A 17268-nucleotide genomic window follows, 5' to 3' on the forward strand; every position below is an offset into this window, starting at 1 on the left:
CTTTTCTGTGGAGTTTGTTCATTCAGGGCAAGCTGTGTGTGAAGGAGCAGCAACATGAGCTTGAGAAGCAGCCTCTGTCCCTAAGAGCTCAGCTTCCCATGGCTTTTCATACAGCTGCTTGGTTGGACTTTGAGACCTTGCTGAAAGGTTGCCAAAAGTCACAGTGAAACTCTTCACTTGGGGTAGAGCCAAAGACATTGTCCTATGTGCACACAACGCATCCAAGTGGACTCAGCACCAGGTGCCTTCTCTTTTAGAGTCTCTTCCTTCTGTTCATAGGATCAGAGAACTGTTTCAGTTGGCAAAGATCCAAGATCATCAAGTCCAACCATAGAACCACAGAACATTAGAGGTTGGAAGGGACCTCCAGAGATCACTCAGTCCAACCCCCCTGCCAGAGCAGGATCACTTAGGGTAGTCTGCACAGGAATGCATCCAGGCAGGTTTTGAAAACCTCCAGAGAAGAAGACTCCACAATCCCCCTGGGCAGCCTGTTCCAGTGCTCTGTCACCCTCACTGTAAAGAAGTTTCTCCTCATGCTGAGGTGAAATCTTCTATGTTCAAGTTTGCATCCATTGTTCCTCGTCTTATTACTATGCACCACCAAAAAGAGCCTGGCCCCCTCCACTTGACACCCACCCCTCAGATATTGATAGACATTGATCAGATCCCCTCTCAGTCTTCTCTTCTCCAGACTAAACAGCCCCAGGGCTCTCAGTCTCTCTTCACAGGGGAGATGCTCAAGTCCCCTAATCGTCCTTGTGGCTCTTTGTTGGATTCTCTCCAGCAGGTCCCTGTCTCTCTTGAACCATTAACCTAAGACCACCATGGCCATTAAATCATGTCCCAAAATGCCACATTCACACATTAATTGAACACCTCCAGGCATGGTGACGCCACCACCTCCTTGGGCAACTACCTGTGGTAGTTATTGAGAGGGAGATCCCTGTTAGGAAAGGAGGCTGTGGAAAGACTGCTGTGAAAGCACTGCTGGTTTGTGGGGGAAAGCAGTCTCAGGTGATGCAACCAACTCTGTCTAGTAGGAGCTGAGCACCAGCCAGCCCAGTGACACATGACACAGCCCCCCGAGAAGAGTGGGGGTTGGACCCACTTTGTGGGGATGCTCGGGGGCACCAAAGTCTCATTGCTGTGGTGGTGTAGTTTAAGCTTTTCCCAGACTCCAAAAGCCCAAATGGAACAGATTTAGGCTGCTTCCCCTCTCCCTTTTCTCCTGGTAGGGTAAAAGCAAATTAGGCAGGAGAAAAGAGAGGTAAAATCACAAAATAAACAGTCTAGAATCAATTTAGAAGTGAAAAAGGTAAGTTTAACAAAATATGTATGGCATTTGAGTAACAGGGGAAATTAACAGAGGTATAAGGAAAAGGGTAAATAGAAAAATATCCAAACCCAGGCCCAGCTGGCATAGGATTCCCTTGATGTAAACGTGGATTCTCTTTGGATGCAGTCCTTAGAAGTGTGGAGGCAGCATGGAAGCAGCAGTCCTGCCACATGGTAACAGCTGAAGCAGGGCCAGCAGAGATGCCTGTCAAGGAGGTGAAGCAGGAGTAAAGGAAAGAACCAAGCTGATGGCTCCCCTTAAATAGGCTTTGCTGGCACAAGGGAGTGGAATAGACCTTGACCCAGGGGACCCCTCCCCCTGGGAGAGGAAACCAAGTCTCTCTGCCCAGCTGGGTCAGGTTTCTTTGACCACCTGGGGCTGGGTTCTTTTCAGCCCCTCCAGAGCTGGGTGTAGCCTGACACATGTAGCCTGACCCACAGCTGAGTGGGTGTGAGCGTGGCTTGTGTCAAGTCATGACCTGGAGGCAGGGAGTATGGAGAGGAAGCCCAGAAAAGGAGAGAGATGAATGTCTGGATGGATGCAAACAGGGATGGAGAAAGAGTGGGCTGCAGGTAAAGGCCACCTGCTCACCAGGGTCCTCCAGAGGATGGAAAAAGTGAAAGTGTTTCTCCGCAAAGTCCCTTTCTCCAGCAGGGAAAGTACTTTCCAAGGGTGCGTGCAAGGAAGCGATGACAGCTGCAGCACTGATGTGCAGAGAAGCTGCACCTGCCCTGTCAGGGGCTGGGACATACCCCTGCAAGGTCACAGCCATGTGCTCCTGTGCCCTGGGGACTGATGTGACAGCCAAAGCAGTGACTGTGAAGCCTCTGACAGGGCCACGTGTACAGCCCTGCACCAGCCTCGCACCGTGGTTCTTCCACTGCCTGCTCCAGGGGGCATTTTCCTGGAAGAGCTGGGGAAGAGGAGGCTCAGGGCTGACCTTATTGCTGTCTACAACTACCTGAAGGGAGGTTGTAGCCAGGTGGGGGTTGGTCTCTTCTCCCAGGCAACCAGTGACAGAAGGAGAGGACACAGTCTCAAGCTGTGCCAGGGGAGGTTTAGGCTGGGTGTTAGGAAGAAATTCTTCACAGAAAGAGAGACTGGCCATTGGAATGGGCTGCCCAGGGAGGTGGTGGGGTCACTGTCCCTGGAAGTGTTTGAAATAAGCCTGGATGAGGCACTCAGTGCCATGGTTTAGTTGATTAGATGGTGTTGGGTGATTGGTTGGACTTGATGATCTCCAAGGTCTTTTCCAACCTGGTTAATTTGGTGATCCTGTAATGTGAATTTCCACTTCTCTTGTGCTCTCAGCCAAGGAAATGACCAGGCCTGAGTCTCTGGAAGCCCAAGACAGCAGTTCTGCTGGCCCCTTTCTTTTCCAACAGTCAGGAACCTTATCATCCCATGACTGCTGTGCCCAAGATGGCCCCAACCACTACACCACCCACAAGTCCTTCTCTGTTTGCACATGGCAGGCCCAGCAGGGTGCCTCAACCCCAACATGGCAGGGGTGAGACAATATTGATTAAAACCCCTTTTCTTCGTCTGGGGAGGGATTTTAAGCTACTCTTCTTCCAATTTTATATTCAGGAAGACACTTTTTGCTTCGAAAAGACTACATCAGTATCCTGTGATGGTTTAGAGGCTAGGTGCCTTTAAGAACCACAATGCTGCAGACCTCCAGGAGGTCCAGAGTGTCCAGGAGGTGGACCAGAAGGTGTATTTCATTCCCATAAGTCCTGCATCCCTGTAAAACTGGCTGCAGTTTCATTTTTCTTCCCTTTTCTTCCCTTTTCTTCCCTTTTCTTCCATTTTTCCCTCCCTCTCTCCTCCCAGGAGGATGTACAGGCTGTTATCTCTTGCAGGGGAGGCCTGGTGTCAGCCTTGGCAATGCTGCCAATCAGGCCTGGGAAAGCCTGCCTGGGGCCTGGAGCTGCCAAGCTGAATTGTAGCTGTGCCAGAATGGTGTGGTGTGAGGGGCAGAGAGGCATTGGGGGTGGGCATGAAGACCTGGGTTTGTTGGCCTGGCTTAAAGGGAGGTGTGTGTGAAGCTTTGGCTTAATGGGGTTCTGTGTTAAGCCCAGGCTATTGATTCAGTGTATTTGATATGCTTGGTGCTGTTTTGTGTACTGGCTGACAGCATTTCCATGTAAACTTTCCAATCCTATCCAAGCCTCTGTGTGAGCATTTTGTCTTTTACCCCTTTGGAAGAGGTGAAAGAGCATCTGTCTCACTCTGAACTAAGCCATATCCCAAGTTTCACTTAATCCCAGGAGGCTGTGTCCTGACGAGTTCAGAGAGCAGGAGCAGAGCATCATGCAGCAAGCAAGGTCACAGAATCACAGAAACATTCAGGTTGGAAAAGACCCTCAGGATCACCAAGTCCAACTGATAACCCTACTCTGCAAGGTTCAGCCCTAAACCATATCCCCAAGCACCACATCCAAACCACCTTTAAACACATCCAGGGTTGGTGACTCAAACACCTCCCTGGGCAGCACATTCCAATCCCTGACCACTCATGCTGTGAAAAAACGTTTCCTAATGTCCAGTCTAAACCTACCCAGTCACAGCTTGAGGCCATTCCCTCTTGTTCTGTCACTAATTACCTGTGAGAAGAGACCAGCACCAGCTGGTCAACAGCTCACTGCCTATTCAGAGGCCACAACTCCTTTGCAGCATATGCTTGAAGCAGCAGTTACTGACAGCTTCTTACAGGTGATCTTCCCCTACACCTTCATGCTCTGTACCTCTCTCTCCAGTCTGTGTCCTCCCTCCTGCACCACCACTGCAGTCTTGAGTGTGGATGCTGTGTCATGGAATCACAGAGCCACAGATTGTTTTGGATGGAACAGACCTCCAAGGTCAAGTACAACTGAACCACCATGGCCACTCAACCATGTCCCAGAATGCAATGGCCACAGGTTTCTTGAACACCTCCAGGAGTGGTGACTCCACCACCTCCATGGGCAGTCTGTTCCCATGCCTGACCACTCTTTCCATAAAGAAATTTTTCCTCAGATCCAACCTAACCCTCCTCTGGCACAATTTCAGGCCACTTCATCTTGTTCTGTCACCAGATACTGGGGAGAAGAGACCAACCTCCCACCTCCTTTCTCCAAGATATTCTTCTGGGGCATGTTGTGGTTTAAAGCAGCTCTTGTTTGGCCATCCAGCTAGAAAGTGGTGACATTTGGTGTTGGGATGCAGGCACTGGAAGAGGCTGGGCACAGACAAAGTGCAGATGCCACCAAGAGCTGCATGTCTGCATTGCCTTGGCTGGTGACTGCCTGCTTCAGTCCCTGCAGCAGAGAGGTAGCAAGAAATGGCTGCAGAGCAGCAAAGGAGAGATGGGAAGGTCTGAAAAAGCTTTTGGTAGGTCCTCCTGCTGTGACTGAATGCCCAGACTGAGCGTCACCCAGATACTAAATGCTGCAAGGGTACAAAGCACACGGAGAAGGCTACCGCCGTGGGGCTCATGCTTACAAGGCAAAGGACGCCGTGCTGTGACCCTAGGAGATCTTTCAGCAGCATTCCTGGTGGCTCATGTTTAACTAATGCTCTGCCCTGGTCTATGCTACAGACCATTTGGGTGCTTGTCCTAGGATGGGCATGAAAGAAGCACAGGAGAATAGAGCAGAGACACTTGAGAATGCTGTGCCTCCAGGGTTACAGTTTAAGCTGTACTAAGTCGGACTAAAGGACAAATCGTTTTTCTTCACCCCTGCTTCTAGCAGCCAGGAACAGAAATTCTCCTTAACAAACTTGCATAAACTGCAGAGCAGTTCCAACCTCTTTAGGGGTTGTGGATGTCCCCTCCCTGTTCAAGGCTAGGGCCTCGAGCAACCTGGTCTAGTGGAAGGTGTCCCTGCCTATGGCGGGGGGGTTGGAACTGGATGATTGTTAAGGTCCCTTCCAACCCAACCCATTCTATGATTCCCTGTCAGGAGTGAGGTCATTGCTCTGCAGCTTCTGGGACTCTGCTGTTCATATTGCAGTTGCTTAAGATGCACATCAGTTGATTGCTGTATTTCTCTGTCCCAAGTTCAACCAGGCATCAGGTTAAGTCACTGAGCGCTCACTCTGTGTGCAAACTCTGACTAACCATGGCCTGGTTTAATTAGACCTAGTAACTGACCCACGTGGCTTGGGCTTGCCCAGCACTACAGAATTAAGAATCACAGAATGGTTTGGGTTGGAAGGGACCTTAAAGATCATCTAGTTCCAGCCCCCTTGCCATGGGCAGGGACACCTTCCACCAAACCAAGCTGATCAAAGCTCTGTCCAACCTGGCCTTGAATACTTCCAGGCAGCATCCACATCTTCCCTGGGCAACCTGTTCCAGTGTCTCACCACCCTCATGGGGAAGAATTTCTTCCTAACATCCAATCTGAATCTACCCACTTCTAGTTTTGCTCCATTCCCCCTAGTCCTGTCATTACCTGACACCCTAAAAAGTCCCTCCCCAGCTTTCTTGTAGGCCCCCTTCAGATACTGGAAGGCCACAACAAGGTCTCCTCAGAGCCTTCTCCTCTCCAGACTGAACAGCCCCAACTCTCTCAGTCTGTCTCCATAGGAGAGGCTCTCCAGCCCTCTGATCATCCTCCTGGCCCTTCTCTGGATATGTTTTCACCTCACCTGTGTACAATTTTCATCCTGCAATCCTTTCTTGCTTTTTCTTGTCAGGCTGCCAACTAGTCCTTGAGACGGAAGATGATTAAATGACTCAGTGACTGATGTGCTGGCTTTTCCATTCCCATCAATAATTTCATGACACCTTGTATGGAGCTGTAAAAGGGCTGGATGGTGAAGGCAGGGAGGGAGATGCTCCTTTCTGTAGTTTAGAGCCAGTTGGCAACTGAGCCCCATGAAGCTACTTGCTTGCTGCTCCTCCACCTCCCCTCATGGAGGAACTGAGTGCTCAATAAAGGTGCCCAAGTGAAGGTGGTGCAGGGGCATGAACTTGCCAACTGATGAAAATCATCCTTCTTAGCTCCCTGTCTCCTCTTCCACCACCCCTTCCCAAACCTAGGTAGGAAACTCTCCTACAACTACTTGGATGTGATTTGCCCAGATAGCCAGCAGGCAGCTTGGTGAAACAGCTGTGGTAGGAGGTGTCCTCAGCTCAGATGCCAGACTGCCAGTATAGAAAGTCAAACCATGCCAAGTTATGGGTTTGCTTCTGCTCTACTTCCAACCTATTCATGTGCAGGTCCAGCTGTGGTCTCAGCATGGTCTACAGATGGGGCCAGTGAAATATCATAGGGGTTCCAGTGATGCTCAAGTTGAGAAGACTACATAAAGCAGAAGGGAGAGAGCCCAGTTATGGAAAACACTGGCCCTGGACACCTCTGGAACTCAGGGAAGAACCTCCAAGGCAGGTTCCAAATGGGCTGCATGGCCCAGCCAAGTGTGGGTCCCACAAAAAACTACATCAATTTGTTTGTTGTTAAAGGGCAGCCTCTGACAGATGCTGTTCTGTAAGTGGATAACTGAGCCTGCTGCCTGCAGTGTCGCTGTGAACAAGACTCATGGTGAAGGAACATGGCTGTGGTGCAGGAATGCTGGCAGGAGTGCCAGCAGCCACGCTCTGAGGCATTCTTTCAAGCAGTTCATCTGAGGCTTGCCTTCAAGCACTTCCTCTTACCTCACCTGCTTGCATGAGTCACAAGAAGCCAGAGGAGAAGGCAGAGCCAGCATTATCCCCGTGGCTTAGGGAAGGCTACCAGCAAGTGGACAACTCTGAGCTTTTGTACACCTCTTGAGGTGCACAAAGCAGAAGCCACATCACTGATTCCAGTCTGGGAGGAGTGGCTGATGAGAGGAATGGCTGACAGCCTGCTGGGCTGTGCTGTCATTCAGCCAGACTTGGGGCAGGCTGCAGAGCTGGGTGAGGAGAAACCCAAAGAAAGCCAACAGGGGCAAGTTGTAGAGTCCTGCAGCTGGGGAAGAACGACTCCATGGTTGTTCTTCCCCAGGTGCAGGTTGGGGTCTGACCTGCTGGAGAACAGCTCTGGGGAAAAGGACCTGTGAGTGCTGGTGGACAGCAGACTGACCATGAGCTAGCAATGTGCCTTGGCAGCCAAAAAAGCCAATGGCATCCTAGGGTCCATCGAGAAGCCAGAAGGTGGAGGGAGGTTCTCCTCCTCCTCTGCTCTGCCCTGGTGAGGCCTCATCTGGAATACTGTGTCCAGTTCTGGGCTCCCAGTTCAAAAAGTACAAGAAACTACTGGAGAGAGTTCAGTGGAGAAGCATGAAGATGCTGAGGGGACTGGAACCTGCCTCATGAGGAGAGGTTGAGAGAGCTAGGGCTGTTTAGCCTGGAGAAGAGGAGATTGAGAAGGGACCTCATGAATGATGATCAACAGCTAAAGGGCAGGGTCAGGAGGACAGAGCCAGACTCAGTGATGTCCACTGTTAGACAAGGGGCAATGGACACAAACTGGAACCCAGGAGGTTCCACAGAAGCATAAAGAAAAAAATCCTCACTTTGTGGATGGCAGAGCACTGGAGCAGGCTGCCCAAAGAGTTTGTTGAGTCTTCTTCTCTGGAGGCATTCCAAACCCACCTGGATGTGTTCCTGTGTGATTTACTCTGGGTGCTCCTGCTGTAGCAGGTGGGGTGGATTTGATCTTCAGAGATTCCTTTTAATCCCTACCAGTCTCTGTGATTCTGTGATATTGAAAGGAAGGAATACCATGGCGCTTGGAACCATGGTTGTCAGGTGGTGTTAGATAATAGGTTGGACTTGATGATCTCTGAGGTCTTTTCCAACCTGATAGATTCTGTGATTCTGTGTGATACTGCTCCTTGCTAGCACATGTTTTGGGGCTGGTCATTGACAATTTTCTTGTTATGATGCAGGAAAAAGTAACATACCTCATGGGGAGATCTTATGGCACCCTGGGGCACAGGTCCTTAGGAGGTTGCAGAGAAGGAATAGAGACGCAGCTGCCACACAGCTGAAGCAACCCCCCAGCACAATGTGGTAGTTCTATGCTGTGCCTAGGAAATTTTCCACAGATCTTGAACAGAAAGGAGTAGAATGTAAATAAATTACCTTTGGATGTAAAAAGGAAAACAATGATAAGGTCTAAATAAGCCAACTGGGCATATATCTAACATAAATTTAGGTTTATAAACTAACTTTCTCTCTTCTCACTTCCTCACTCTGGCAGATACTAACTTCTGGCTTCTGCTGACCTTGGCTGTGTTTTTTCTTGTGGTTAAGTACTAACAGCAACTCTCTGCTCATCTCTCTCCTTTACAAGGGGGAAAGGAGTAGGGAGGGAGAAGGGAGCAGGGAGAGGGAAGCTATTAGTAACCCCCTGTTTTTTTCCAGGGGGGTTCTTGTGTTGCTTATAAACTGTAAATAGCTGTCAATATTGTATATTTTGTACACATTCATTGCATTCCACATTTCTAGATTGTAGTTTTGCTTGTGCATGCAGCTTCATTTGCTTCCACTGAGCTGGTCTGGCAATTTTATGTTGGGGGTCACTTCAACCTGCCACACACAACCACAGCCAAGGTCCCTTGCCAGCAATTCAGGTGGTATTCCTGCTTCAGAGGTGGCAAGACCAAGAAATGGGGAGAAGACACCAATGAAAAGGTAGACAGGCTTTTAATGGCATGATCAAGAATCCCCCCCTCAGTAACAAATCTAATGACAGCTGTGTCTGGTATGAACAAGAAATGGCATCATCATCATCATCATCATCTTTTATTTTTATTGTTGCTTTGTTTTGTTTTCTGTGTCTGTAGGAGGTGACCTGAAGTTATGACAAATGCCAGGTGGCTCTGTACACAGATGGGGGCCTCTCTGATGCATGCCAGATTTTATGGCCAAGAAAAAATTTGCCATGCAGTCGAACCAGAGCGCGGTTCCTCGGTCGGAGTCGTACATTCTGTCTGCAGTGTGTAAACATTCTCCAGCTGCTTCCCTAAAGAAGATATTGTTGAGAGATTTAACCTTGGGACCCAGTTGCTCTTCCAGGCAGGCAGTACCAAGGAGCAGAAGTCCTGTCTCCAGGCCAAAGAAAGACTTTCATCAGGCTGTGCCAGAGGTGAAGGGAAAGGACGTGTGTGTGCGCCAGGTACGACGTCTGGGTGTGAAGTCGCATGCTACCGTGTGAAAAGGAGATGTACAAAATTATCTGTGTCTCCAGCTCCAATTCCTCTTTGGAGAAGCAGCAGCCCAGCTCCCACAGCACAGCAGTGGTGCTGACACTGGTTTCCACACAGGCTCTCAGGCCTGGACTTCTTGCCTAAGCCCCTACCTCCTGCAGAGCTCATCACAACAATGTCTGCAGGCAATGGTGCCACAGCCTCTGCCTTGTCCCCTGGCAGACATTTACCCGGGTGCTGTGTAAACATCTGCCACTGCCACCTCCACTGACCCTGTGTCAGACCTCTTTGCACTCAGGGCAGAGGCAAGCCCCATGCTGATACCAACCCAGCAGTACCCTTGCCAAAGGAGAGAGCTCATCCCTGCGGACCCCTCTGCTTTTAGGAGGCGAGAGTGGGAGGAGCTCTCCCCTTGTTCTCTACCAGGAACCCACCTCTGGATTTGCTGTGGTAGCTCCCTTCCTCCTTCTAGCACAGAGGATATCACTGCCTACTTCAGACCTGCTTTCCAGGCTTTTGCAGCTCCAGAAATAGGAGGGATAATGTTCCTCCTTACAATAACGTTCCTCCTTAATGTTCCAGCCTGCATGGTGCAGAGCCAGCTGCACAGGTTGGAGGCCAAGTCTGCCTCAAGCTTTGCAGAAATCCAGGAAGGCTTCAGTACCCCCAGCCAGAGGGACTGACCTGCAGGGTGGACACACTGACTGTGAAGAGCAGGTTTGCTAGAGGAGGTCTGTCAGAAAGGAGGAGACAGGAGAGTTAGGGCATTTCACGGGGTTCTGGCTGTGCTCCAGATCACAGCTCCCTGCAGCCTTCAGCCAGGAGTGTCCTCTGGCCTCAGAGAGCTACCAACCCCCATGCTCACAGAGATGCTGCTAACCTGTCTAATGGCAGATGGCTCTACTGCTATGGTCAGCATGGTCCCAGCTGCTTGGAGTGCAGCAACAGGCTGAGGAAGAGCAAAACAGGGTTCTGCAGAGGAGCCTAAGGGCACCCACCCAGTATCAGTGGTACAGGCATGCACCACAAGAAGAAAGGGCCTGAACAGGAGCCCAAGCTTTCTCCCTTGCATGCAGATGTGACAACATCTGGAAAGCAGATGGAATCAAAGGTGGTTGCAAACTCACAATGTTCTTTGTGAAACCAGCTGGGTTCAGTTAATCCAGAAGGAACCATTTTGAAACCAAACTGGTGTCCACAGCTGGACTTCTACTATGTTCAACAGGATTCATTTAACTGCAGTTGATCAATGTGTGGGGCAAGGCCTTAGGTGGGCATCAGTGTCTGTGCACATGGACTACTGGTGAGATCATGCCATGGGGCAATAAACTATAGAGAGAAGAAAGAAGTCTGCTAAGGGGCTACCAAGCTGCTACTGAAGCTGGTCAGGCTATCAATTGGCACTCAGCCATCTTCTCACACAGGATCTACACCAAAAAAAAGGACCTCTGTGCTGGAAAGGAGAAACATCAAAGAGTTTCTTACCCCAACACAACTCTGTTTGGACTGCAGTGTTTCACTAGCAAACAGCCCATGCTTGTGTTAGTCCAGGGCAGCCACCTCAGCAGGGACTCCCCAGGCCCTGATACACATCACACAAAGCTATAGAATCACATAATCATAGAATTGTCAGGGCTGGAAGGGACCTCAAGGATCATCCAGTTCCAACTGCCCTGCCATGGGCAGGGACACCTCACACTAGATCAGGTTGCTCACAGCCACATCCAGCCTGGCCTTAAAAACCACCAGGGATGAGGCTTCTACCACCTCCCTGGGCACCCTGTTCCAGTGTCTCACCACTCTCATGGTGAAGAACTTCTTCCTAACATGCCTATGTGGCAGTCTACCAGTTCCTAGCAACCTGGTGGCAAGCATGATGGCTGCCAACTACCCCAGCCAGGGTGTTTTGCCCCTGGCTCATGCCTGGGCAAGTATAACCTCAGAGCTCCATATAGTTCCTCCATCCACATCTACTCCATCCACACAGAGGACTGAGTTCTGCTTGCACCAGGAGTCACATAGCATCAGAGCACTTTGTTGTAGGCAGCAGGATCCTCTCCAGCCTTTAGCCACTATATATAATGAGCACTACCTATATTATATTGTTATCATTATATATATATTATAATATCCTTTACTTAGAAAGGGCAGGCTAAGCCTCCTGCCTCTCAGAGATTCTAAAGGCAGCTGACTCCAAGAAGCCTGCTGCTGAAACACCTTTTGCACCAAGACAAGCAGAAGTGTTTGTGCTGCCCACCAGACGAATCAGTTAAGCAGCTCCATCCTATGGACCTGCTCAAGCTCCTCCATTGCATTAACCTGACTGGTGCCATCCATCCTTTAGCTCCCTCTGCTTGGAATCACAGAATTGTTTCAGTTGGAAAAGACCTCTAAGATTAACTGCAACTGGCAACCCCCAGACCACCACGGCTGTAAAACCATGTCCCAAAGTGCCATGGCCACACATTTCTTCAACACTTCCAGGGATGGTGACTCCACCACCTCCCTGGGCAGCCTGTTCCAATGCCTGACCACGCTTGCAGAAAAGAAATTCTTCCTAATATCCAACCTAAACCTCCCCTGGCACAATTTCAGGCCATTTCCTCTCTTTCTATCACCTGATACTAAGGAGAAGAGACCAACCCCTACCTCACTCCAACCTCCTTTCAGGGACCTGTAGAGATCCCCCCTCAGCCTCCTATTCTCCAGATTGAACAACCTCAGTTCCCCCAGATGTTCCTCATCAGCCCTGTTCTCCTGACCCTTCACCAGCTTTATTGTCCTTCCCTGGACCTGCTCCAGCACCTCAATGTCTTTCTTGCAGTGAGGGCCCCAAAACTGAACCCAGTGTTCAAGGTACAGCCTCACCAGTACTGTGTACAGGGGCACAATCATCACTTCCCTATCCTGCTGGCCACACCATTCCTGATCCAGGCCAGGATGCTGGTGGCCTTCTTGGCCAGCAGCATGTTGGCTTAGATAACCTGCTGATTGGCTTAACCAGGTTATTGACTTAGACAGCTTGCCATCACACTGGCTTAGTGCTGAGTCTTTCACCCCTTGGCACATCAACTCCATGTCTATGTTTCTTTGCCAACACCCCCTGGCCAAACAGCAGCCACTGACCCATTTTTACCAGCCAGTGTGCCACCTTCTCAGCTGGCAGATAAGAAAGTAGATGGGACCTTTGCAGACCCCAGCAAAGCAAAGACTCAGCAGAGGTTTTGCTTTATAATACCAGGCAGTCCCAAAGACACTTAGGTCCCAGAATACAGGAATGCATCCAGGTGGGTTTTGAAAGTCTCCAGAGAAGGAGACTCCACAACCTCTCTGGGCAGCCTGTTCCAGTGCTCTGGCACCCTCACTGTAAAGAAGTTTCTCCTCATGTTGAGGTGAAATCTTCTATGTTCAAGCTTGAACCTGTGGTTTATCACTGTGCACCACTGAAAAGAGCCTGCCCTCATCCACTTGACACCCACCCCTCAGATATTTATACACACTGATCAGGTCCCTTCTCACTCTTCTCCAGACTAAACAGCCCCAGGGCTCTCAGTCTCTCTTCACAGGGGAGATGCTCAAGTCACCTAATCAACCTCATGGCTCTCTGTTGGATTCTCTCCAGCAGGTCTCTGTCTTTCCTGAACTGGGGAGCCCAAAACTGGATGCAGTATTCTAGGTGTGGTCTCACCAGAGCACAGTAGAGAGGTAGAAGATGATACCTTGGTGTCACCAGCATCCTGCCTACTGATTGTGGTTGGGTCATGGTAGGTCACCTCTCAGAAGACAGCTAGGGATTCTCTACAAATCTCTTGGCAAGGCCCCAGGCTTCTGTGAAAGATGTCACTGGACAAGTGCTACACAAGCAGCAGCCTGCCATGCTCAGCTGCTCCACCTTCACTGCTTTAGAATCACAGAATCATTTGGGCTGGAAAAGACCTTGAAGATGATCAAGTCCAAACTTTGTCTAACTCTACCAGGGCTGGTACTAAACCATGTCCCTCAGCATCACATCCCTGAATCTTTGAAACACCTCCAGCGATGGGGATTCAAACACCTCCCTGGGGTGCCTGTTCACAGTCTTTGAGAATCCTTTCAGTGAGGAGGTTTCTTCTAATGTCCAACCTAAACCTCCCCTGGTGCAACTTGAGGCCATTTCCTCTCCTCCTATCACTTGTTACTAGGGCAAAGAGACCAACATCCATCTCACTGCAGCCTCCTTGCAGGAGCCAGAAGCTCTCCCCTCAGCCTCCTCTTCTCCAGACTAAACAACCCCAGTTCCCTCAGCTGCTCCTCACCAGACCTGTCATCAAGACCCTTCACCATATTGTTGCCCTTCTCTGGACCTGCTCCAGCACCTCAATGTCTTTCTTGTAGTGAGAACCCTAAACCTGAACTCAGCCCTCAAGGTGGTACCTGACCAGTGCTGAGTACAGGGGGAACAATCCCTTACCTGGTCCTGCTGGCCACATTATTCCTGATACCATCCAGGTTTCTGCTGGGCACACACTGGCTGTCAATAAAATCTTTCATCTTCCTTGTCTAGATGGAAGACCTCTGCCCTGGAGCTTCCTTCCTGGCATGAGTATAGCTGGGCCACAGAAAACTCTCCTTTAAACCTTCTTCTGAACAAACACTTTGTGCTTTTTTCACCAGCCAAGCTAAGGCAGGTTTGCTGACCCTGTCCACAGTCCTGTAGTCCTCTTTCCCAGCTCTTTCCATGCCATTTTTTTGGCATGTGCAACCAAGATCTGAATGGAGCATCTGGCAAAGGCTTCATGACAAGATCTTACCATCCAACAGGCCCCCAGTAAATCACCAGGAGTGCCATGAGGTGTGTATTTTTGGAAAGAATCAGTGTTTGCCTTTATTGTGTTTTCCAGCAGGGCATATTCAAAGTCACATCCAGTTCTACTGCCACCAGAAGAAGAGGTCACACTCTCTGTCCTCTCCTTCCCCTAATGCTGAACCAGATGAAAACCCAAACCTGCAAACCAGAGTGCTTGGTGGGTGTCATGCTGGATCAGCATTTCCAGCCACTGCACCAAAATAGCTGCCTCAGTGTAAGGGGGTGGGACAGTGCCACGGAGCTGCTGGAACCTGGAGTGACCACTGCTTTTGGCAGCAACCTCAGCTCATCAGTCCATCAAACCACAACTTGACCTTGGAGCTCCTAATGCTTCTCTGCAAAGATGAGGGCATTGTTTGCAGGATCTTATTCTGCCAGGGTCAACAGTGTCAATGGAAATCAGCAAATGCTTTGAGCCTTGGAATAAATTCTTAGCACTGGCAACACTGAGACATAAAGAGGTAACTCCTGTCTCCTGCTTCTAGACATTTCCCTCTTCAGACATCCAATGAGTTCCTCCCAACTATCCTCTCTCCAACTATCCATCTCTCATGTCACTTTCCAAAACAGTTCCTGTAGATGTGGACAGCTTCGGGATTCCTTGGACTCAACAGCCATCAGTGTTGAAGGTTTCTATGTTCCGAGGAATCAAGTTTCTTACTGTTGGGGTTCCTCTACCAAGCTTTGTTGGCTGCAAATAGAAAATATTTGCAGCTAAGGTGCAGCTGTGGCAATGGGGGTACAGAAAAGCTGTGGCAATGGGGGCACAAAGCAGCTGTGGGAATGGGGGCATGGAGCAGATGTGGGAATGGGGACATGGAGCATTTGTGGGAATGGGGGTACAGAGCAGCTGTGGGAATGGGAGTACAGAGCAGCTGTGGTTTTGTTCTGCCCCATGCAAAGCCTTTGAGGCCTGGCAAAGGCATGAAGCCCAAAGTATTTGAGTTTAGAGTGTTTCCCTCTGTGAGGTGCAGGGAAATTTTTGTGACTTCTTCAAGATCTCATCAAGCTCAGACAGGTAACAATCCTCCTGGCTTTCATTTTCAAACCTTCCTAATTAGTCTGGGGGCTAAACAAGTAGGTGGAGTCAGTTCTAGCTGAGCACTAAGCTTCTGCTCTGATGACCTGAAGAGCACAGCCCTTGCTTTTACCTTCATGTTGTTAGTTATCACGCAACGTGTGGAAGAGTTGAGCACTGAGGAAGAGAAAGACATAAACCTAACTTCCAGGACTCAGCCCACTCTACTCTTGGGTAGAAATGCACAAGGTACCCATAGTGTGCCAGCAAACCTCTCATCACATAGAAGCAGCTTTCAAGTATACTACAGGATAATCATTTCCCACCCTGCCACGTCAGAGAACTTTCAACCATGGTGCCAAAATTCACAAACTTCACCAAGAGCGTGACAGTAAAGCACAAGGAATTCAGGTGCAAGGGGCACCCAGGCTAAAGGCATCCAGTGACTATTCACATCTTCAGGCTGGAACTGTGTTTGGTGGACCAACCACACTTGGGTCGAGAGGAACCACCTCTGTTGGGACATGTGGCCTCCGTGGTTCACAGTTTGGCATTTGAGACACAAGCAGCTGCAGTGTGTTCCCTTCTACATCAATCAGCAAGCGCTCCTGATTTCCCAGCAAGCTGCCAGGACATCCCTACTTCCATCTAAGTACCCAACACAGGCATCTGCTGGAACAGCAGCAGTGTCACTGAGCAGCAATGCCAGATGGCCTCCTCTGTGGGACACACTGGAGCAGATAAGAGAACCCAGCAAGAGCTGCCTGTCTCCCATTCCCATCTCTTGAAAGAAGAGCCCCCTCCACCCTGACCCTGCTCTTATCTTGGGACACAAGGATGCATCCATCCCTCTTGGCTAAGATGGTGACAAGCCCTTGCTAACCCCGGTGGCACAAGGAGAGGCAACACTCAAGCAGCTGTTGGTGGCCGACACTGGAGTTTTTGCCAGCAAGGAGAGCAGAGGGAGGTGCCTGCAGGACAGGAGCCTTCCTCTGCAACAGGCCTTGCTCTCCTCACCTCCGCTCCTCCTGACAAAGCCACAGGGTCAGTGTGGGTGACAGCATCGCTAACAGAGAGAGGGGACTGCCTGGGGAGGGAGGAGGGTCAGGCATGAGGCAGGCTGCCTGGGGAGCTGCTTGGTGCTGTGCGGGAGCAAGCGTGAGCTGCAGGCTGGATGTCTCCCTTGAAGAAGGCTCCGTGGCTCAGAGGCTCTCAGGCCCGTGGGAGCTGATCGCAACGGTGTGGGGTGAGAGTGAGTGAAGCATTGAAGTACAGCTACTGCTCTACACTCGTGGGTCCAGCATGGGAGGCTGTGCTGCAGCATCTCGAGTGTATACTATACGCAGAAGTTACCCGGTCTGCTGGGCTGGCAGAAGAAGAACATTATCTGGCAGCTGCCTTGTTTTCCAGGGACACCTGCTTTCCTTTGGTTGCTGGACTCTGAGTCTGGGGTTTGCCTTTTTGTCGTTTTTTGGCCACACCAGGAGACTGCAGGGAATCTCCTGCTGGCCCCAGGGCCTGAGCTGGGACCTGAGGTCGGGGGGAAGGAGGAACTCGCTGAAGAGCAGTCCCTGGCTTATGCTGTCGGCAGGGAGAAGGACTTCCCCTCCGAGGTGGCAGCTGGCTTCTAAGGGAAGCACTGGGGTTTCTTGAAGGGAGGACAGGACTCCGAGGGGAAGCACTGCTGGATCTCCGAGAGCCGCTCCGTGGAGGAAGAGAAGTGGAGCTTGGTGAAGGAGGAAGCCGGCTTTGAACCTGCGTTGTCCGGCACTCGATCGGGATGCTGCCAGCTGGTCTCTGTGCCTGAAGTCTGCAGGGGAAGAGAAGGAGGAAGGTCAACAGGAATTTCTGCAAGGGGCTCTGGGCTTCTGGCAGGTTTGGTGTGAATGTTGCTGGAGTTTCTCTGGAGGTGTTGGATGTGTTCCTGTGTGATCAGCT

At 50.4% G+C, this 17268-nt stretch overlaps 1 protein-coding gene across 1 annotated transcript in view; it reads right to left on the reverse strand.

The window, feature by feature from the left end:
• Positions 1–16713: 16713 nt before the first annotated feature.
• TTBK1 (tau tubulin kinase 1) overlaps positions 16714–17268 on the reverse strand; it is an 84169-nt gene continuing 83614 nt past the window's right edge. Inside the window, exon 14 of the mRNA XM_054398354.1 lies at positions 16714–17140. Within this exon, the coding sequence (XP_054254329.1) occupies positions 16714–17140 (427 nt within the window). The remainder of the gene's footprint in view (positions 17141–17268) is intronic.

Source organism: Indicator indicator, chromosome 2, assembly GCF_027791375.1.
Source record: "Indicator indicator isolate 239-I01 chromosome 2, UM_Iind_1.1, whole genome shotgun sequence".
Taxonomy (NCBI): Eukaryota; Metazoa; Chordata; class Aves; order Piciformes; family Indicatoridae; genus Indicator; species Indicator indicator.